Genomic DNA, 21656 nt, shown 5'->3' on the forward strand with positions numbered 1-21656 from the left:
TCGAACTAGACCCACAAATCGTCTGTGTTTGTATGTCAGCATGTCACCAAAAAACAGGTCTGAGGTCAGTTAGAAACGAAGCTGACGCGACAGAATTCGTCCAACAGAGAAAACAGCTGTTAGATATGATGTGTAGCACACATCAGTTCAGATTTTTAACAAAAATACAGAACTACTCTTAACCTTGAGTGTTTTTAAGATCCTATCTGTTGTAAGGATTATTATTATTATTATTGTTGTTGTAAGGATTATTACAGGTTTATTCCAACATGTGATAACAGCATCATCATCATCATCATCATCATCATCAATGCAGGGGTCAAATAGCAGTTCCAGGTTCTGAGCTATGAGGTTCAGGATTGGTTGAATTAAATTCTGCCCAGTAAATTCACTTAAGATTTGTTGTTGTTCAGAATTATTTGACATCTGGCGCTTCATCGCTGGTGTCCATCACAACGGGCAGGTGCAGCTGCATCACATGAAAATGATTGTGTGTTGGCTGTGGGCGTCTGTGTTGTTTGAGTCTGCACGGGAGGGAAACAGGATGGTTCTTTGCATGGCGTCAAACTGCTGATGCTCTGATCATTATTCATGTTATTTTAGGAGAGCTCGCGCTGGCGTCGTGGACAGGAAGCTCGTCATTACCTGCAGGGACACCAGAATCAGAATCAGAATGCCTTTATTAGTCCCCCGACGGAGAAATTCCATCTCACTTGTGACGTGACAAATCCATGTACTGATTTCCAAACAGCATAAAGTTAAAGACTTCTTTCATATTTTAATTAAAATACTTTTATTTTTGTTTCAAAATCATAAAAAAGGTGTGGGCACCCTGCCCAGCCGTTTTTCTCCAAACATAACTTTGCTCATTAACTTCATCTGTCCACAGGACTTGTTCCCAGAATGCATCAGGCTTGTTCAGACGTTCCTTTGCAAACGTGTGACGCTGCAGGGCAGGTTTCCATGAAGCTCATAATTGTGCAGGTGTTGCTGCACAGTAGGACAGAGCGCCATCAGTCCACAGTCTCCATGAAGGTCTCCTGCAGTCAAACAGGGGGTCTGAGTGGTTCTGAAGGTTTTCTCCCAGACCTGGACCGGACCTCCACTGTCCCTGTTCACTGACATTTCTTAATTACATTACAGTCTGAGGAAACAGCCTCATGGAAACACTTTGCTGTTTTCTTACGGCCTTCCCTCCTTTGTGAGCGTCAGACATTTTAATGTTGGAGTACAGACACAAGCTCTGAGGAGTCACAGTATTTATTTATGAAATCTCCTTCATCTGACTCTTTTCCACATCGTACTTTAATACTCTTTCAAGTTCTATTTTTTATTCCACAGCAGTGTGTTTAGTACTTGTACTTCGCCTCAGTGAAGGATTCGGGCGCTGCTGAGGGGAGGGAAACCCGGAAGGAGGGGACCGTTCCGTGACGTGTTTCCGGTCGGACTGTTTTTGTAGATGGACCCGTGTACCTTGAACTTGTCAGGGTTGATCCGTCCGTCTCTTCTCTTCTCTGCTTAATTGTCTTTTAGTTTATGAACGATGTCTAATTTGCCATATTTGCTCCGCCACGCGCCGTCAGCCCTCAGGCGGGTGTCGTGCGGCAGACGCGCAGAAAAGTGCGTCAGTTGTTTGAACTTCAGGTTTTCGCAGCTTAGCTCGTCTGCTAACTTTTCGTCGGGTATCACCCATGAAAACACACCCGGCTCCAGAGGTTATACGAGCTCCACCAGGACGACCCCGGTCCGGATCGGCTGTGCCTCCGGGTTCTGGGGGGACACTGCCGCCTCAGGTACCGCACCAGCAGCTGGTCAAGCTAACCGAGTAGCATTAGCTTAATCATGCTAAAAATACACCTTTCAACAGGTGTTTTCTGCTCGTCCAATGAGCGCTGCAGCTGCTCACACTGGAAGTAATCATAAAACATATTGCAGACATGATAACGATCTTTTCCTGCTCCTTCCTTTAACCTCTCAGGGGAGGAAGAAGTACTCACAACTGTTCCTGTAGTAAAACCACTGTAAAAGTACAGTCAAAAGTACTTGAAGTAGATGTGCACACGCGCTAGCATCAAAATATAAGAAGTACCCAAGTAAGAGTATCGTAGTCACATAGCAGAAACGGCCCATTTCAGGCTGATGTATGTGCACAGTGTGGGTTCACCTGTGCAGGTACAGAAGGGCTTTGTTGATGATCTGTGAGACTTTTGGTGAGTTTGACAGCAAATATGAGTTCAGAAGGACATCACAGTGGACCGGTGTCACAGGAGGAGGTCGACAGAATGTTTGAACGGCAGACATGTCAGTCAGACAGGTTCAGGTCTGTTCCTGGTCTGCACGTCGCCTTGTCCCCTGATGACTGTATTAATGACGTGTGTGTGTGTGTGTGTGTGTGTGTGTGTGTGTGTGTGTGTGTGTGTGTTTCAGTGCCTCAGCTGATCTACAGTGGGAAGCTGGACTTCCTGGTCTTTGACTACCTCAGTGAGATCACCATGTCCCTGCTGACCGCCGCCAAAGCCAAGATGCCTGTGAGTCCCATGAAGGCAAAACGCTGTAACTACACATTCGGTCAAACTGAGTTACAACCTCTGACGTCTCTTTTATTAAATCATCCCACAGAAATCTGGAGTTTGTGTGAAAACGGCGTCCTGAAAACCACACATGCAGTAACTGTACTTTAGCTGTCTGCGCTAGCTAATAAGACTAAATGCAGAGGGCTATATGAAGGGAAAGTTAGCTTGTGAGGTAGCCGCAGCTAGCCTGAGCTAAAGCTAAAGCTAAGTTAAGTTAGTGAGTTTGTCCTCATTGTCTTCTGTCCATGAAATGAACTAATATGTCTTTAATTCATGTCCACATTGTTAAATATAGCAGCAGCAGAATCAACAGCTAACGAGAGCTAGCTTAGCATAAAGGTAGCTAGCTTAGCAGATCTCAGGAGCTGCCGTCTCCTTCTTTGAATGTGACTTAGTGAGAGAGTACGTGTCGGTGGATTCTGCAGTATTCTGTGGAGGTTTAACCAAAGGTAGTACTTGCAGTTTTCGGTGGGTACTGTGTACTGCTGCAGTACCTCTGTAGTGACTCACGGTGGTACTTCCTGTCCCCGTCCTCTTGCAGAATCTGGGTTACGCTCCAGACTTCGTCCAGCTCGCTCTCGCTCCGTTCATCAACGACATCCACAGGAAAGGTGAGTGTTCCTCCTGCTGCCTGACACGTCGCAGTGATGTCATCAAGGTGAAGCACACCTGTCCTCCTCGCAGGTATCCGTGTTGTCAGTAACGCAGGAGGTGTGAACCCTCTGGCGTGTGCCGAGGCCATACAGGAAGTCATCAGGAAGGCTGGCCTGGAGCTCAAGGTTGCCGTGGTGACCGGTGATGACCTCATGCCCCATGTAAGGTCATCATTATTATCATCTTTTAGGAGACATGATGAAGATTATTCATTTAATGTCTTTTGATTTCTTCTCTCCCCCCTCCTCTCTCCTCCTCTCCTCCCCCCTCCTCTCCTCTCCTCTCCTCTCTCTCCCCTCCTCCTCCTCTCCCCCCCCCCCCCCCCCCCCCAGAGATCCAGCCTGTCTGAGGTAAAGATGGTGGACGGTGGCAGCAGACAGCAGTTGCCTCAAACACTCCACAGTATGAACGCTTACCTCGGGTACGAGCGCTCTTTAAATCAGCTTCGATGTTAAATCAGATCCAGCTCGATGAAGGATTGATCCGACCTGCCCCCCCCTCATCTGTCTCTCTGTGTTCAGGGCTCGTCCTATCAGCCGCTGTCTGGATCTCGGGGCGGACATCGTGGTGACCGGACGCTGCGTGGACAGCGCCGTGGCTCTGGGGCCGCTCATGCACGCTGTACGTTTGATGCCGAACCAACTGGCGACACATTAAAAGATAAAGTTGACACAGGTTATGTCCCTCACTGGTCTGCAGTCAGCACGCCGTTAGCACGTTGTTAGCGTCTGCGTGTTTACGAGCAGACTGCGTTCAGGAATGTAACATCTGTCTGCCATTTTTATCCATTTCAGTTCGGATGGGAGAGGACAGACTATGACCTGCTGGCAGCTGGGAGGTACACACACACACACACACACACACACACACACACACACACACACATACACACACACTTCGTCCCATTTATGCACCATGTTAGTGAAACAGATTTAAAGGCTTTGAAAGAGATTTCAAGCAACATTTTCTTCTTCTTCTTTTTGAACCTTCCTTTTGTTTATGTATTTGTGTGTGTGTGTGTGTGTGTGTGTGTGTGTGTCAGTCTCGCAGGTCACCTGATCGAGTGTGGAGCTCAGAGCACCGGTGGAATCTTCACCGACTGGCACAAAGTCCCTGACTGGTACGACTGTTGATGAAACTCTTGTGTTGCAGATGCAGATGTTTCACCTGCAGGTCGTTCGTTTGCTGTTCTGGCCTCAGTTTTCACGTTGAACAGCAGCAGAAGTCTCTCGTAGACAGTAGAAATAGTGGACGTTTCCTCCAGCTCTGCATTCTTTCTGACGGCCAGCAGGGGGCGACGTCACCGCTGAGCTGATGAGAAAATGACCCATTTTGCTCTTATTCAGAGTGAAACGGGTGATGAAGCTCGGGATGCTTCAGGGCGTCAGATCCAATCAGGGTAGAGGTGTAGCAGTGCCAGACTCAAAGCACGAACCAATGAGGGACGATCCTGAAGCTCTGTGTGCTGACCGCCATTTTCATTATTTCAACCTTCTGAGAAATCACGTCCTGTCCCTCATTTTGAGGCGGACGGTCCCAAATGCATCAGACCGTAGTCCGCCAGAGAAAGAGGTCATGATCCATGTGTTTAGGCCGTGCCAGACTTTGATTGACAGCTGTCAGTATAAATGAACCAAACCGAACGGGTGGCAGAGTTCGACTGAGCCGAACAGACGGAGGTCAGTAAACAGCATTTTCAGACCTGATGTGTGTGTGCGGGTCTCAGGGAGAACATGGGTTTCCCGGTGGTCGAATGTTCTGGCGACGGCTCCTTCGTTCTCTCCAAACCGCCCAAAACCGGCGGCCTCGTCTCCTTCGGCACGGTGGCGGAGCAACTGGTGTACGAGATCGGAGACCCGCGGCGATACCTGCTGCCTGACGTCACCTGTGACTTCAGCCAGGTGGTCATCAAGGAAGTACCAGGTACGGCCCACGCACACACACACACACACACACACACACACACACACACACAGTAATGAGGACGTGACCAGCGGCTGAACTGTGGCCTGTTTTCATAACCCTTAAACACTCCTCTGGAAACCTTAAACAAACGTGTCTGGAGCTTCGTTGCGACCCCGGACTGAACCCCTCACCCTCCTCTGAACCTCCTATAAACTTTAATCAGTTATTAGTGTTTTATTCTCCTTTTTTTAAACTAAACATGAACCCGGATCGACCTAGATCGAACCCGTCTAGAGCCCTGCTGCAGCGTCTGACCCTCGCGTGAACTCCAAAACTTCCCCCGACGCTCCGCTGAACTCTTTCTCGCCGTTAGCATTTTTCTCCGTTTGCTAATTAATTCAGGTTTTTTTTAGTTTGTGTGCTTCAGTTTGTCTCAACACTCCAGAGATTTGGCATTGCACTCGCATTCAGCACTTACCCTCCTGCTGCTCTGTTAGAATAAATAATTGTCCAAGTGATGTATGTTATGTTTACATCTGATATTATGTGGAGACAATCCTGCGTGTTTCACGACCCCTGAAGGAGTAATGCCTCTTTAACCCCAACTCGACCCACTTCTGCACAGAACGAGTTCATCCCGCAGGCTGCTAGAACATATAATATCTGCTCAGCAGGAACAGCTGAGAGACGTTAAACCAGTTCTGTGTAACCTCAAAGCCGACCCCCAGTGTCCATTCTGGACGAACATACTGGAAAAATACACACATGTACAGGTGTGTAACAGGAGCTGCTAACAGGAGCGGCAAACATGAGACGCTAACAGCTAATTCAGCAGACTTTTGATGGTAAAATTGACCAAAATATAAACAAAAACAGGCTAAAATTGGGGTTCAGGTTGGAGCCCACAGCTAACTCTCATCTCTGTTTGACTCAGCATCATGATACTTCCTGCTTACACTCCCAAAAGCATCGTGGGAGGTGTAGTTTCATAAGCAGGAAAGGCGAGTTACAGAATCCATTAAAATGAACTAAAACATTATTTTTTATAATCCTGGACTGATGCTGCTCGTCTGTAATATTTGCAATGTGCTGAAAACCTGAAAAACACACAAAAGACTTGATCTTAAAGAGCAAACTCCCGTGCAAACAGGAGGCATTCCTGAGTGGCAGCCAATCAGTCCGCAGTGTGGGAGTCCTGGACCAGTTCTGGACCAGAATGTCCCCGTTCAAAGTGAACTTTCAGCTGCTGCTATTGCCAGAAATGTAAATATTTTGGAGTGACCGAGGCTCGGCTGAACTCTCCGGCCTCGTTCGTGCTCTCTCATTAGCGGTTGATTTTCTGATGTGTCGGCGGCGGGAACGTGAACTGAAGATGAACCGACGGCGAGTTCAAAGCGTCCCCCACTTTCTGAAAATGCAGAGAACGAATTTCTCTTCGTGGTGCCGAGCGTCAGGAGTGTTGGTGATGATGTCAGCTGATCGCGTCCCGTCAGGTTCAATCGAGGCGATGAAATATCAAGAAACAATGAAGCTGACTGCTGGATCGATGATGAGTGAATAATCAATCATCACAAGTATTGATGGTTACTGGCTAATGTCCTGAACTGCCTGTGTGTGCGTGTGTGTGTGTGTGTGTGTGTGTGTGTGTGTGTGTGTGTGTGTGTCTTCAGGTGTGGAGGGAGGTGCTGTCAGAGTGACGGGGGCTAAAGGCTTCGCTCCACCTCATGACTACAAGGTGAACCTCATCGTGAGCTTTGGACAGTCGATGTTTTGTCTGTCGTCAGCTTCTGTAGTGGGGGATGCTGCTGGAACATGAACTCACGTCCTGCTGTCTGTCCTCCTCCTTCGTCCCTCCAGGTGTGTGCGACCTACATGGACGGCTTCAGGGCGACGGCGGTGTGTCCGGTCGGAGGACCGAGAGCGGCGGAAAAGGCCCGACGGACGGCGGACAGCATCATCAAACGGTGCGTCCCAGAGGAAGGATGATGTTTCCTCTGCCCCCTCCGGATGTTCAAGGGTAACTCTGTGTGTGTGTGTGTGTGTGTGTGTGTGTGTGTGTGTGTGTGTGTGTGTGTGTTTGTCCAGGACGAAGCGAATGTTCAAGCAGGTTGGATTCCAAGATTTTAGCTCTGTCAACGTCCAGGTGCTCGGAGCCGAGGACACGTACGGCGCCAACGCCCACAGCAAGGTAACACACACACATGCACACACACACACACACACACGCATGTACATCATTTGCCTCTAACAGCAGCAGGAACATGATGAGTCCTCAGCGTGACGTCGATGCTCGCTGTGTGTCTGCAGGACTCCAGAGAGGCGGTGATCTGGATGGCCGTCCACCACAAACAGAAGAAAGCTCTGGAGCTCTTCTCCAGAGAAATCGCCCCTGCAGGGACCGGCATGGGTACGACCCACACTGCAAACCGCCCGCCAGCGCGCCTTCAGAGAGTTCTCCACAGAGTTCTCCACAGAGTTAGCATTTAGCATCAGAGCTAGGTCTTGTTTTCGCTCCACACTCTCATGTTAAAACCTGGTGCCGACATTACCCACGATGCTGCTGGCCTGCAGACGGCTGGACGGGGTTCAGGTGTGTTAGGAGGAGCAGCTGCACAGGTAGAGGACAGGTAGAGCGCCGTCTGGAGACACTGAAGGCTCTGCACCAGGAAACACACTGAGCTGGAAGAAGTACTCTGATGCCAACAGTGTAAAAATACTCTGCTACAGGTAAAAGGTCATAACATCAGTACGTACTTGAAGTACCAAAAGTAAAAGTACTCATTATGCAGACTGGCCCCGTTCAGAGTCATGTCTGTTTTATGACTGGATTATAATTAATGATGCGAAGTGTGCAAACAACCTGTAGCGCAGTATAAAGACATATAAAAGTGCAGTAAAAATGTGTAATACTGCACAGGACATTTGCGTGGATGGAGACGTGTTGAACAGAAATGACGCAGTGGAGCAAACAGCATGGCCGCAGTGCTTTGTTAAACAATGCCGGAGTTGAGATCAAGACGTTTGATTCTGGACCAAACAGCCGTTTGGAGTCTGAGATGTGACGCTCCACGTCGTGGTCTTCAGGATCCAGTCGTGAGCTGGATCTGTCGCTCTGGCACAAACAGAGCTGCTCTCGTCTCCTCCTCCACGTCTCACACAGTCCAGAGCGAGTATTCATCACGCAGATAAGGAGGGTCGTGACCCTCTGAGCCAGATTTGGGTTTTTGTTTATGGTGACAAGTTCAGATGTGAAACGCGCTGAGCGTGAACTCTGCGTGACTCCTGACTCTGATTCACGCCGGCGGTGCTGTTGAAGAGTCACCAGCTGAGCTCAGAGCAGCTGCTGCACCTGCAAAGGTGGCTGTAGTTTCTGTGCGTTTGAAAGGTCTCAGGAAAGCTGAAACTTCTCACGTCTCTGCTTGTCCACAGCTCCTGGACTGACCGGCATCGTGGGTGGACGACCCAGAGTGTGAGTTCATGATCAGCGTGGGCCGATAGAAACATCTGGAGGACAGCTGTGCTTCACTTCGTCACAACAAGCAGATTTTAATGTCCTCGTGTGTCCCCTTGGTTCGTCTCCAGGTCTCCTGTCCTGAAGCCGTTCTTCTTCCTCTACCCCAAACCTGAGCTGAAGGTGAGTTTGAGTCGACCTGAAAAACAAGCTGTCGCAGCGCTTTGAATCAGCTCTACAAAGAAGGAACTCGGATGTCTCGATGAAAAACCTTGTTTTGTTATCTGTGTCAAACGAGACCCGGTTCATTGTTGACGTCACTGCAGGTGGACGTCCATGTCGGTGGAGAGCTGGTGGAGTCTTTCACAGAGGAGGGACCGAACACACCTGAGCAGGAAGCCCCTCCCACCTCAGCTGAGGACGTACCTGACGCAGGTAAACAAGCACTCAGCGGTGTCAGTTCAACCCTGTGGCTGCGTCAGTTTCATCAGCTAACTGCTAATGGAGCCGCTGTTACCTGCAGTCCAGGGTTCTTCATGGGGTTACAGGGGTCCTTGAGGAGGCTTTGGGAATCCATGAGGGGTTTCCAGGCGTGTTTGCTGGAGTTCAGGGGTCCTCAAGGGTGCTTTAAAGGTCCTTGAGGGGACATTCATGGTGCTTTCAGGGTTCCGGAGCTTCTTAAGGGGGCTCAGGTGACCCCGACCAGACCCATATGGCCTTTAAGTTGTTACAGAGCTGCTTGAGGGACTCGGGTGGTCCTGGAGGACGTCTTAGAGGTCTGTGAAGAGGTTTCTGGAGTCATAGAGCTCCAAAGTGCTGGCCGTCACATGACGAGGTCAAAGGTGGTTTTTCACGCCACCCTCTCTGTGTTCCTGTGAACGACGAAGCTCAGAACAGGAAACGGAAAGAATAATATTTGACAAACAGATGACAGATGCTTCTCTGCAGCAGTCACAGGTGTCAGCCTCCAGGGGGCGACACCTGTCCACGTCCCATTTACCTGCATGGAACAAGCAGCACAGACACCAAACCCACTGAGTTTATGAAAAGATGAAAACATCTACAGAGGACGCTCATTAAGACCCCAAACACGAAGGTCTGACGTGTGTGTGTGTGTGTGTGTGTGTGTGTGTGTGTGTGTGAGAGAACTACAAGCTGTGCCACTTCTTGTCCTTTCACTCGCTGCATTCCCATGGTCCTGCACGACACTCACACACAAAACTGACAGCACACAAACACTTTGTGAGCTGTCGCGCGCGCACACACACACACACACACACACACACACACACTTTCAATGCTGTTGAGAGACTCTCAACGCATTAATGACGTGCTGACGCTGCAGATGAAGCACATTTATTCACACCATCAAAAGAACAGAAGCTGAATTGAACCTCACAAACGAACAGAAATGAAAGTAACTGAATACATTTACTCAATGCTGCATCTGTGTACATGTACTTTACTCGAATATTCCCATTTTGTCTTATGTTATACTTGTACTCCACTGCATTTCAGAAGGACGTCTTGTATTTTTTGATACCTTCAGTTACTTTGCAGACTCTCACAGAATGTGATCAACAGATAAATGAGATGGAAGATAAAACTTTATTGATCCCGGGGAGGATACAGAAGCTATAAACAGAAAAAGTAATCCAGCAACATAATCTAAAGTATTGTGATGGAGTCGTTCTGTATAAGGAGTACCTTTACTTTTGGTACTTCAAGTGTGTTTTGTTTTCTTCACATCACAGGCTGAAAACAGGAAACCCCTCTTCAGTCACAAAACCAAAGCAAGAGTGAAAACATTTAGTTAATGTTTGTTCATCAGCTGGTTTTACTTAGAACGAAAAATCAGCCACAGACCGTCTTCAGCTGCTTTTGTCCATTTTCAACCACTGCGTCTGTACAGAAGAGAACACAGCCAGGCATCACTAATGGATCGCCGACAGGCAGAGATGATGGGTGTGCAGATTTATCTGTTTACAACATCCAACATGATGCCGGTACGTTTATATTCTGCTTAGCTAGCAGGCTAAGCTAGCACGGTAAAGCTTTAATGTCCCTGAGAGGCAGTTACAGACATTAATGAGTAAACTGTACGCAGGTAAACAGGTTGATTGGGAACAGGTGAGAGTGTCATGGTTGGGTATGAAGGCGGCGTCCTCAGCTTGTGAACGAGCGCACTAAGAATCGTGTCCGCTGCGGTTTTCACTTCCTGCCCTCCATCTGGATTTAATATCACGTGACTGCAAACAAACTGTTCTTTAACGTCAAACAATCACCAACGTAAGTGCAGGCAGAGAGAAGTCAGGGCACCCTGCGAACACTCCTCCGCACACAGTGAAGCCCTTCGTCGTGCAGTCGAACCGTAGGAAAAAACTCGTCAGTCACACGGACAGCAAAAGAGCTTCCAGGCCGGAACGAGAGCAGAGGCCACTTTGAGGAGAAGTCCGCCTGATTCTGTTTGCTTCTGTGTTTTATCGCCGTTAGCCCAGCCAATCAAACATGTCTGAAGGCAGTGTTGGTTTTCTGCTCTCTGTCCAGAGCTGCCCAGCGGACGCCACAGCTACAGACTGGAGGAGCTGGCCTACACGAGGAGCGGAGACAAAGGAGACTCCGCCAACATCGGTGAGACACATCAGAGCGGCGTGGACGAAGGAGCGAGGCCGCGTCCTCGCCGAGCTTCTGCCCGGAACGAGGCAGAGCGGCGTGTCTCTGAGCGCTGGAGGCTAGCAGCATTAGCATGTCTCAAACCCAAATCAGCATCAGTTTGTTGCAGAGAGTTAGCAATATCGCTCCCATGCTACTGCCACTTAGCTTAGCTTAGCTTAGCTTAGCTTAGCATAAAGACTGGGGAAAGAAGCACCTTTAAAGCTTCTAATTAACATGTTATAGTTCATTTTCCTCGACTGGGATCGGGAACTTCCTGGAATCTCTGCTCCAACACGACTGAATGTAAAAAGACTGGACAGTTTTGTCTCTGTCTTCCTCTTCAGGAGTGATTGCTCGTCATCCCCTCTTCTTCCCCTACCTGAAAAAACACCTGACTTCTTCTGTGGTGGAGGAATACTTCTCCCACCTCATCCAGCCAGAGCAGAGCAACGCTGTGACACGGTGAGCAGAGGAATACTGTGTGTGTGTGTGTGTGTGTGTGTGTGTGTGTGTGTGTGTGTGTGTGTGGGGGTGCGTGCGTGTGTGTGAAAGATCGGACATAGTTGTGTTAGTGTGTGCACATTGCACTTAAAGTGGGGCAGACACTTCAACTCTCTCTCTCTCTCACACACACACACACACACACACACACACACACATTCACTTTCGCGCACACACGCACACACATTGGCGTGCTCGGTGTAATCACTGTCAGACGTCCTTCAGCAACAAGACACAACAGAAGAAAAACAAGATGCTCAAACTGAGGGTGAGCAGATATTAGTCACAGCCGACTCTCACACACAAACACACACACACACACACACACACACACACAGCTAACATGATATTCAAACCACAGGATTCTCCTCCTTGTTTGTTTTCTTCTTCTTCTCTTGGTTATTTATCTGTTGAGCGCCAGCACGACTCCTCGCTTCATTCCGCTGACGGTCCGTCTCGTCCTCATGAACGCCAGGACGGGAGGGAGTTTCCTGAAATCCGGCTCAAACGTTCACTTTGACTCGATTAGATTTTGGCTGTCAGAGGTCAAAGGTCACCGCGGCCTCAAACACATGTTTGTCCTTGACTCAAGAATTCAAATGATAAAATTGTTCAGACCTTGTGAGCCGTCGGGTTGAACGTGAAGCATCCTCGTTTTACAGTCTGCCGCTTCTCTGCAGCAGCGTCCGTGTCGCCGTCCGGCAGAAGCTGATTGGCTGAGCTGATCTCCAGGTGACGGTGAAGTGAAGTTTCTACCTGGACATCATTCACTGCTGCTGTCCGTGGCCTTTCATCACCAGTTTGATGTCCCGTCGTCGTTGTTTTAGTCTTGAGATTGAAAACACGGATCAGCCCTGGACGTGATTAACGCCGCTGTGCGTTGAAGAGCTTCAGCCTCCTGATTGCATGACGCTCCGCAGATGTTTGTCATAACGTGTCCACCAGCTTAACTGGAGGGAATCCAAAGTGCTTTTTAAAACATCTAAACCATGTTAGTGTCTCCATGTTCAAACCCCACAAAGACCGCACTGTCAGAGGTTTAACCCAGTGCTGAAGACGCTGGAGGACGGCTGTGGTTCAAACCATCATACTGAAGAAAACCACGACAGGCTGAAGGAGGCCAAGAACACAACATCCTCCGAAACCAGGACTCAACACCATAAACATTACGGACGGCCGAAACCCTCGCCGAGGTAATCGCGTGTGATGACACAGTAGCGCAGACACAATAGAAGCCAGCGTTTGTTTTCCTCATCCGGAGGCTCCGGATGTTCGCTCTGTCTCCAAACAAAAGAGTTGATCCTTTTAAACTGTCTGCATGGTCACGGACACGTTCAGGCAGCTGTCAGAAGAATGGGACGCATCTCAAACCCTCCAGATCAGCACGCTGGAAGACCGTTTGTGTGTTATTACGTTCTTACGTTGGTGCTAAACAGGTTTGACCACTCGGCTTCTGACCAAAACTCGATAAGAGATTGTTTTATGCTAACTCAGACTACCTGTTTGAATCACGTCCGTCCCTTTTGCCCGTTGACAGTTACAATAAAGTTTTATTCAAACAATATGTACTGGAAAAAAAGGAGAAAAGCAGTGTTATTTTGTGCAGGAAGAGTCTACTGCCATGCTAACGGCTCTGCTGTACTTTTAGCTAAATGCTAATGCTAATTGACAATGCTAGCATACAGTTAATGAGCAGGTATAATGTTTACTATGTCCACCATCTTTGTTTAGCGTGTTAGCATGCTGTCATGTGCTAATTAGCACTAAATGGAAAGACCAACAGTTGAATCAGATTGGCTGCTCCTTGGTGTGTGTGTGGATTACAGAGGCTAATGTTAGCAAATGTTAGCAAATGTTAGATATTTGTGGGGCAGTCGTTGCGCTTTCAGCCAATCACAGATGAACGTTTTATTTTCTAAGAGTGAAACAAGAAGTAAACGCAGCTTAAGTCAACAGGAATGAACGGAGCTTCAGTCGGCTGATAGCCTGTCATTACCACCTGTGGCCACAGGGGCCACTGTTGAGCAGAAGTTCAGCTTTAAGATGCTAAAGCTGCACAGACAAGACGAGTCGCCCCGCGGTGAATCGGCCGCGGACGCAGGTGATCATCTGCAGGTATGATGCATGACTTTGGGAAATGTTTGAACACGTGCGCAGCCGGCAGACATATTTGAGCGATGACTCAGCGTGTTAGCGATTAGCGTAATGAAGAGGTGGAGGCTGTAAAGCTCGCTGACCTGCGTCTCCTCTCACACCCCGAAACGCCTCCCTGCCGCCACAGACGCTTCATTAGTGCACCTCCAGCGCTCATTAAAGCTGCAGGAGGCCCCACATACACACACACACACACACACACATTTAACTGCTTACAGACACACACGCTCAAAGTTTTACATACGATCACGTTTGACCCTTCCCCCAAGCATGCACACACACAAACACACACTTTTGCACACACACACACACACACACACACACACACACACACACACTCGTGTTTTCATCACCTCACACACCTAAACCTGACCTTAAACCAAGTCCTCAGCCTAAAACTGACCACATAGAGCTTTGAGCTTTGTCCCAGAGATGAAGGCGAGCGTCCACAATGTGAAAACAGATTTATGTCCCCACAACATGAGTAAGACACGTCCACACACACACACACACACGCGTCCTTACTGTGTGGTTAACCGTGACACACGCTGACACACACTTCCTGTGAATCTCACACACATCAAGAAAGCATTGAGTCAGATCAAAAGCTGAACACACACACACACACACACACACACACTCACACTCACACACTCTCTCTCTCACTCATTAACATGTGAGTGTGTGCAATAAACCGCTGTACGAACACATGGTACCAGGCTGTGCTGGCAGGCGTGCGTGTGTGTGTGTGTGTGTGTGTGTGTTTCTCAGCAAACCGCATTTATTCAGCTGTGTGTTTGAAAAGTGTGAAGCTTTGTGTTACTGTGGTTATGAGTGTGTTTTTTCTCCTGTGTGTGTGTGTGTGTGTGTGTGTGTGTGTGTGTGTGTGTGTGTGTGGTTTGTAGATACACTCTGCCAGGGATCCACGGTCTCAACTTCGTCCTGCAGAGGTCACTTGGAGGGGGAGGGGTGGCGTCTCTACGCAGCGACCCCCAGGTACACACACGCGCACACACACACACACACACACACACACACGCAGACTTTCTGTTCTTTCTTCACTCTTTGCAGGACGTCTTCCTCGTCTTCCGGGCGTCTGTCTCTCGTCCCCTCGTCTCTCCGTCCACGTCCGCTCGCTGCTCTGTCGTCAGTTTCTGTCAAATATGACCCTGCAGGCTGAACATACTGCATACAGACGTGTACAAATACACGCGTACTGCACATAACCACCCACGTCATGTAGCCCATTCAGTGTTTCTGTATGCTTTGACTTGGATACAGACATTGTTTGTTGCTTTATTTATATTAATTTCTATATATTCACCCTGCTTATTTGTCCTCCTTGTTTTTCACAGTTTGTTTCCAGCAGCTTAAAATTCCTCGCATGTCTTCGCACACTGGGCCATCACAGTTCTGGTTCTGGTGTTTCAGGATTTAGACCGTGTGTGTGTTTGCATGTGTCCCGACGAAGCACAGCACATCGAGTGCTACTGAACAGCCTGAAAAGCCTCCTCTCTCCTCTTCATGGTTCAGAAACCAGCTAACCGCTCCTTTGTCCTCTTAAACACTCTCCTTTCCGCCTTCTTCTTTGCAGCCTTGTTGCCTTTCACCCTCTTCCTCCCCCTCCTCCTCCTCCCCGTCCCTCGTTCAGACGATCCCGTAAAGTTTTTTTACCACCTTGCAGGAATTCACAACACATCCAAGAAACACACACACACACACACACACACACACACACACACACACACACTGCTCAGCACACTCACAATGTGCCAACACACACACCTCACACTCAGGCTTTGACCCACAAAGCTCAAACACACACACACCTGTAAAGTCGCGCTGGCGGCTTCATGCTCTGCTGTCTGTTCTCAGGGTAAAGCCTTCGGTCAGATGCTGCTGGACCTGAAGCTCAGAGGACTGCCTGACCTCAAATCACTGGTGGACTGAAAGAGACAGAGTGAGTGTGAGACACTGAGGACAGAAGAAGTTAATGTGGGAAGCGGAGGCGTGAAAGCTTTTAACAACAAGAAATGAAAGTGACGAGAACGACCACTGAGACCTCAACAGAAACCGAAGGAGTGTTTGTGGGTCGTGGAGAAGACGTTCACACTGCCCACAGACACCGGCCTTTATCATCTGTACGACGTGAGATTTAGCTCAGATTTCATCCAACCAAAAGACAGCATCCGTCAAATACAACACCTCCTTTGAAGTGTTTTAATGAGCTTCACCAGGAGGCTCCACAACAGCTTCAGCCCTCGTGCGCCTCAGCTGCGTGAGGTCACCGCATCCTTAACGCGACACAGCACTACGACATTAGTTATCTGGCAGCTCAGATGTCTGCGGTCCGCTGTGTAAACGGCTCAGTGTTACAGGATTCAGTCAGCTCAGACGCTCACGGATCTCCTCTCAAACCTTCTGATGATTAACTTTAATTATGTGATGGCTGAAGTCAAACTTCTGGCTGCAGTCTGGTTATTGCACTTCAGAGCCTTACGTACGTCATGGTGGTGGAGGGATGCTGGGAAATCTTGTTGGTTTCATCAAAAATACGTTTGGTTTCCAGTTTCCAGTTGCAGCTTCCTCATTTTTTCCTTGTGTGACATCATACTGGGAAACTTCATCACATCAAAAAGCTCGCAGTGTAACAGCGTCACACAGAACGTCTTCTAAGGAAAATCGTGGTTTATTACATCTTGGATAGTTTCCATAGTTACAGTAACAAACTCACCAAGTTCACATCTGAGATCTGTCGTCTGCTGACGGTCTTATTTGGAAGGTGCACAGTAAAATAATCGCCAAAGTGTCTGTGGTGAGCATCCATGATGCACAAACTACCTGCACTAATTGACCTGACCTAACTTTTGCTGGCCTTCGTAGTTGTCGCTCACTGTTCCTGCACAGTGATGGACAGTTAGGAGGTGTGCTCACTTTCAGATTGACTGGTTAAGATCTCAGATATTAATTTGGTGAGTACAGTGTTGTAATCTCTGATCTGAATGATGGACACAACTCAGGAAATTAGTTGTAATAAACCCTTGAAATGACCCTTGAAATGCCAACTCAGTCAAGACAGTCTTTGTCAGTGACATGAACACATGATTAGAAGATAAGTGCGGTTCCTCTAAGTCCACAGCTGTGCAGCGAGGGTAAAATTTTATAATTGAGAACATGTAAATACAGACAAAAAGCTGGTAGCTCAGTGCCTTCAGGTGCAGCAGCGAGGGACCAGCATTGATGGGACGTGGAGGGGCTGAGGGGGTGGATGTGCTGGTGGGGTTCCTTGATGATGCTGGAGGCTCTGCAAACACTGCGTTGTTGGTAAATCTTCAGCAGGAACCGATGACATCGCTGGCTGTCTTCACGCTCCTGCTCAGATGGCGTGGTTCGGTTGCTTTGCAGTTGCCAAAAAAGGAAGTGGGGCTGAAGGTTAAAGCTTTCAGTGTTGCCCCTGTAGTCAGGGATTGGGCGAGGACAGTGTCGCCGCCGGGCCTTTTAAACGATCGCTGAGATGTAGATGGTTGAGGTCAGGTCGTCCACCAGGTGTACTCCCAGGAATTTGATGTTCCTGACCTCTCCACAGCAGGGCGTCATCGATGGTCCGCCGTGTATGTCTGTGATAAAACCTGTGAGGATCTCCGTGTTGTCCTGTAACTCAGTGCCGCCTCATGTTGCTGCAGCTTTGAAGAAGTCCTGCTGTGTGTTTTCTCTGATGTGAGCGTTCTCTGGCTCCAGGGAATTTGTTCTGCCACTGTTGCTCAGACCCTTGAGTTTGACCTCTCAAGAACAGATTTCTGTATTTAATCTTATTCTGTGCTGTTGGACGTGCTTGATATCCTCAATGTGAAAAAAAAGTGTTCTCTCAAATGGATGAGCCCGAACACAGAAAGGAACCACATGAGACAGTCTGCCTCGAACAATAACTAAACACTAGTCCTCCAAACAGATGTACTACAAAGAGTTTTACACACAGTGAAACCAAGATAAGTGACAGCAATTTAAATCCTTCCAGACGGGAATTGAAAGCAGAGTCGCATGATCATAAATCAGACCAATAAAAGTGGAATCACACGGGAAAAATAAAAATCTGTCAGGCTGTGTTTGGGATTTTGGGTTGACACTGACAATGGCTTTTTTTTACCCCAGCTGGGAGGGGCTAGCTTGCAGTTAATAAGATTATTCTTCTCCAGTTTGGTGCAGCAGTCCAGGTTCTCAGCAGCGGACAGATGTCAGAGTCAGCCAGTGTCGATGCACTCATTGATACATGTGATGTAACCTGTGACCGTCTTGATGCTTGTGTGAACTTGGTTTATGGCGTTACTGCTTGTTACGAAATTCACGTGCAGGTAGATTTTTGAGACAGGGCAGGTTGAAATGTACAGCGATGACGGAAGCATCAGCACAAGCCATCGGTTGCTTGCTGATGGTGGTACATAGACTGCAGCGGCGCCACCAGGTCCTACGGCAAGTGAAAGGGTCACTACTTGACTGTCATGAGCTCTTTGTGCGGTGAACAGTGCCGTGGTGAAGAGACCACCTGGGCACACATCAGGAGGCTACTCTGTCTGCTGTGTGGGGTGTTCGCCCATCCAGCTGAATCGCAGTGTTGGTCAAGACACTGCATTGTCGAAACTAGGAGAGGCTGTAAATGTGGGACCCACCACCATCTTGATCCTGGAAGACGTTAATAAAGCAGAACGAACTTGATGACATTACTGTAGCTTCTGTGTGTTCCTGTGAAAGAACGGCAGTGGAAGACGGAGAGCGTTTACCTCCTGAAAGCTCAGACCAGTTATGGCTCATGAGGATGTTTTTTGGGGTAAATGTGCATGTTGTTGTCACAATCTGGACTCGAGCACCACACCAGCTTCAGGGGAGCTGCTCCCCAACCTCTGGAGCAGCTGTGGTTTGGGTTTCCCTCGGAGGGTAAACAAACTACTACGAGATGCTGCAGTCAGACATCAGAGACTCATGCTCTCAGGCCTCAGGTCGCCTGTTTCGGGCTCGCTCACCTCGACACGACCCGGCTTCGATGTTCACCGCCCCACAGGAATGTGTGTCTCCTTCCACCAGACCGACTCTGGCTTCCAGTCAGTTTCTCCTTAATTGCAAACAGACTGAAGCTGCAGTCAGAGTCGCTCCACAGCTTCTGTCGTGGCTGAAAACTCATCTCACCCACCTCCTCTGATTCATAGCCCCCTTTCCCAAATCTTCTTCTTCATGCTGCTGCAGATCGCTGTCACCAGTAAAGAAGAGAAAACACCGTCTGACTCTTTTCCTCTGAGGATTCTCAACTCTTTCCTGGTGCTTCTCTCTTATGTGACCATCCAGGGAAGTTGCTCCACCACTGTTGGCCTTGACTTTGACCTGTTTGGGACTTTGGGAATCTGGTCATTTCTGTATTTTATCTTATTCTTTGCGGTCAGATCTACTAAATGTCTAAAATGTGAAGCAAAAAAGTATTTTCCCTAGACGGGTGAGCCCAAACACAGAGAGGAACCGCATCAGACAGTAACTAAACACTGGTCTGTGTTGACGTACAGAGTTTTACACACAATAACGGCATAATAAGTGACAGCAAAACAGATCATTCATGAACTGAAAGCAAAGTTGGATGAATATAAATCAGACCAATAAAAAAAGGAATCACACCATAAACATCTGCCAGCGTTCCTTTGGAATGTTAAGGACAGTAATGAAGTGGTCTGATCTGCAGAGCGAGGTGTTGAAATAAGAGCGATAAATTCCTGCTGGTTTCCTGCTTTTATAGCCCCGATTCCACAAAGGTCTGGACGCTGTGTAAAGCCCAAAGAAAACCAGAATCAGTCATTTCCAGTCCAACTGTGTTTTCTGACGACAGTTTGATGAAGTGTCTCTGAGTCCATGCAGTAATCTCCTTCATCCATCATGTGTTCACAAAGTGCTGAACTCGTTCCATCCTCTGTGATCCACTGAGCCTTTCCAGGACGCCCCTTTCATACCCAATCATGATCCTCTCACCTGTCACCAATCAGCCTGTTCACCTGTGGAATGTTCCAAACAGGTGTTTTTGGATCGTTGCACATCTTTCAGTCTGTGAAACGTGTCACTGCATCAGATTCACAATCAACAGATACTTACAGAACTCAATGAAGCTGACATTAACTATATTGACTTTGTGCTGTTTTCAGGTCAGTTTGTGTCAAAAAAAGGATGAGCAAGTCTGTTTTAATGATGTTTTACACAGCGGCACAGCATTTTTGGAATTTGGTTTTTTTAAAAATACCCAAAATTGAGAAAAGAGACAAGCTGCAATGTCACCGCTGAACATGGGAATGTGGAGAAGGACTCACATCTCAATGGTGAAAATGAGGCTCGAGACAAAAACTCTGGATTCACATCTGTCCTGCATATTGCTGCTTCCATAAACTCCGACTTTGCTCTTTTGGAGAAACACTTCATCATTGTGGAATGCTTTCCAACTAATTCTTCATTCAACCCCCAAAATTGACTGATGTTTACCAAAAGCGCTTCATGTAGCCCCGACTGTGTAGAAAAGGATTTCCAAGCAATTGCTGCTCATTTGTTCAGCATGTTTTAGTAATTTTGGACGCTCTCTTTTGTCTAGGCCAAACATCAGACTTTCCTTCAGGACATATTTGGGTCTCAACACTTGTTCTCAGAATCAGTGGGGATCATTGTGGAGCCTCGCCGGCGTTATATGTCCGCTTCCTGATGTGTTCTTTGAAGTAGCAAAAGAGGCCAATGTGCCACTCTAACCAATATTAAAACGGAAATGATATGCATTAATGCAAGACATGGTCGAATAGACTTATGGTTTTCTTATGAGATAGCTTGAGTCCAGATTATTAGACCTGTCTTATATCAAATGTGTTATCATGTGGTGTCAGTATGACTTTTCGTCCAGTTTTTGCAATGATGGAGGTTCTTAACCAACAATTTCCTCTTAAATTACAACTAATGTTTTCTTGATTTAAAACCTCTTTATTCCGTATGTGGTCACGTTGTTCAGCAAAAACGTGTCTTTATGCAAATAGAAAAAAACAAAAGCAGCAACATGAAGAGCTAAACATGCAGAGGGTTAACCTGAGCTGTGAATGTAAATCTGTGCAAAAATACATGAAAAATACAAAAGTATTCAATTATAGAATTTCGAAATCTGAAAAAATGCAGTTAAGTTAAAGTCACATCCCCCAAAACTGCCACCATCCATGAGTGTTTGTTAAAGCACTGGTGAGCATGAACACCCTCACAGATTGATTTACAGTCAGTCTGAAGGAACAAAATGTTTCTCACCTGGCACAAAGCAGAGGTCCAAGCATTGAGCCAGGTGGAACACCAGAGAAGTTTTTGTTATTTGAACAGTTCAAACTGCAGTATCAATCCATGGAAGAACGTTTGCTTTGTCATATGTCAAGACCACGAATCTGTGCCAAATTTCATGACCTATCACGGAACATGTAGAAGAATGACCCGTGACGCAGGTGGTCTTCTGTTGCTCATAGACGCCTTATGAGATGTTCAGCTTGTTTCTGGGATTCAAACCACTGACGCGTTTAATTTCCCTTTCATGTTTTGTGACTGAACCAAACCGTCGATGTGAAAACTGCATTACGGTCAGTCCGAAAACGACATTTTCTCACTGATTCTCATTTTCTGTTGACATCGCCTCATCGTGGAACCACACAAGCTTTTTCTACCACTGGCTTGACTTTATTGGAGGAGGCTTCGGTTTTAACACTGTCTTGATGATTAAACTC

General features: G+C 47.7%; 1 protein-coding gene across 3 annotated transcripts in view; it reads left to right on the plus strand.

Moving 5' to 3' along the window:
- Nucleotides 1-1472: 1472 nt before the first annotated feature.
- The window catches only part of LOC143316959 (uncharacterized), a 20414-nt gene continuing 230 nt past the window's right edge, over nucleotides 1473-21656 (plus strand). The window contains exons 1-21 of one of the 3 annotated variants that reach the window (XM_076724823.1): nucleotides 1473-1793; nucleotides 2428-2528; nucleotides 3115-3184; nucleotides 3258-3388; nucleotides 3560-3648; nucleotides 3749-3848; nucleotides 4022-4065; nucleotides 4270-4347; nucleotides 4954-5150; nucleotides 6803-6867; nucleotides 6990-7096; nucleotides 7218-7320; nucleotides 7440-7539; nucleotides 8562-8601; nucleotides 8715-8766; nucleotides 8910-9018; nucleotides 11131-11214; nucleotides 11583-11700; nucleotides 14799-14889; nucleotides 15769-15853; nucleotides 18501-21656. The exon at nucleotides 18501-21656 is cut by the window's right edge and continues 230 nt beyond it. In XM_076724823.1, coding sequence (XP_076580938.1) covers nucleotides 1544-1793; nucleotides 2428-2528; nucleotides 3115-3184; nucleotides 3258-3388; nucleotides 3560-3648; nucleotides 3749-3848; nucleotides 4022-4065; nucleotides 4270-4347; nucleotides 4954-5150; nucleotides 6803-6867; nucleotides 6990-7096; nucleotides 7218-7320; nucleotides 7440-7539; nucleotides 8562-8601; nucleotides 8715-8766; nucleotides 8910-9018; nucleotides 11131-11214; nucleotides 11583-11700; nucleotides 14799-14889; nucleotides 15769-15843 — 2004 coding nt within the window. In that variant the 5' untranslated portion in view covers nucleotides 1473-1543 and the 3' untranslated portion in view covers nucleotides 15844-15853; nucleotides 18501-21656. Of the gene's footprint in view, nucleotides 1794-2427; nucleotides 2529-3114; nucleotides 3185-3257; nucleotides 3389-3559; nucleotides 3649-3748; nucleotides 3849-4021; nucleotides 4066-4269; nucleotides 4348-4953; nucleotides 5151-6802; nucleotides 6868-6989; nucleotides 7097-7217; nucleotides 7321-7439; nucleotides 7540-8561; nucleotides 8602-8714; nucleotides 8767-8909; nucleotides 9019-11130; nucleotides 11215-11582; nucleotides 11701-14798; nucleotides 14890-15768 lie in introns of all 3 variants that reach the window. The other 2 variants (XM_076724825.1, XM_076724822.1) reach the window with 2 other exon arrangements.

This window comes from Chaetodon auriga, chromosome 24 (assembly GCF_051107435.1).
Source record: "Chaetodon auriga isolate fChaAug3 chromosome 24, fChaAug3.hap1, whole genome shotgun sequence".
Lineage (NCBI taxonomy): Eukaryota > Metazoa > Chordata > Actinopteri > Chaetodontiformes > Chaetodontidae > Chaetodon > Chaetodon auriga.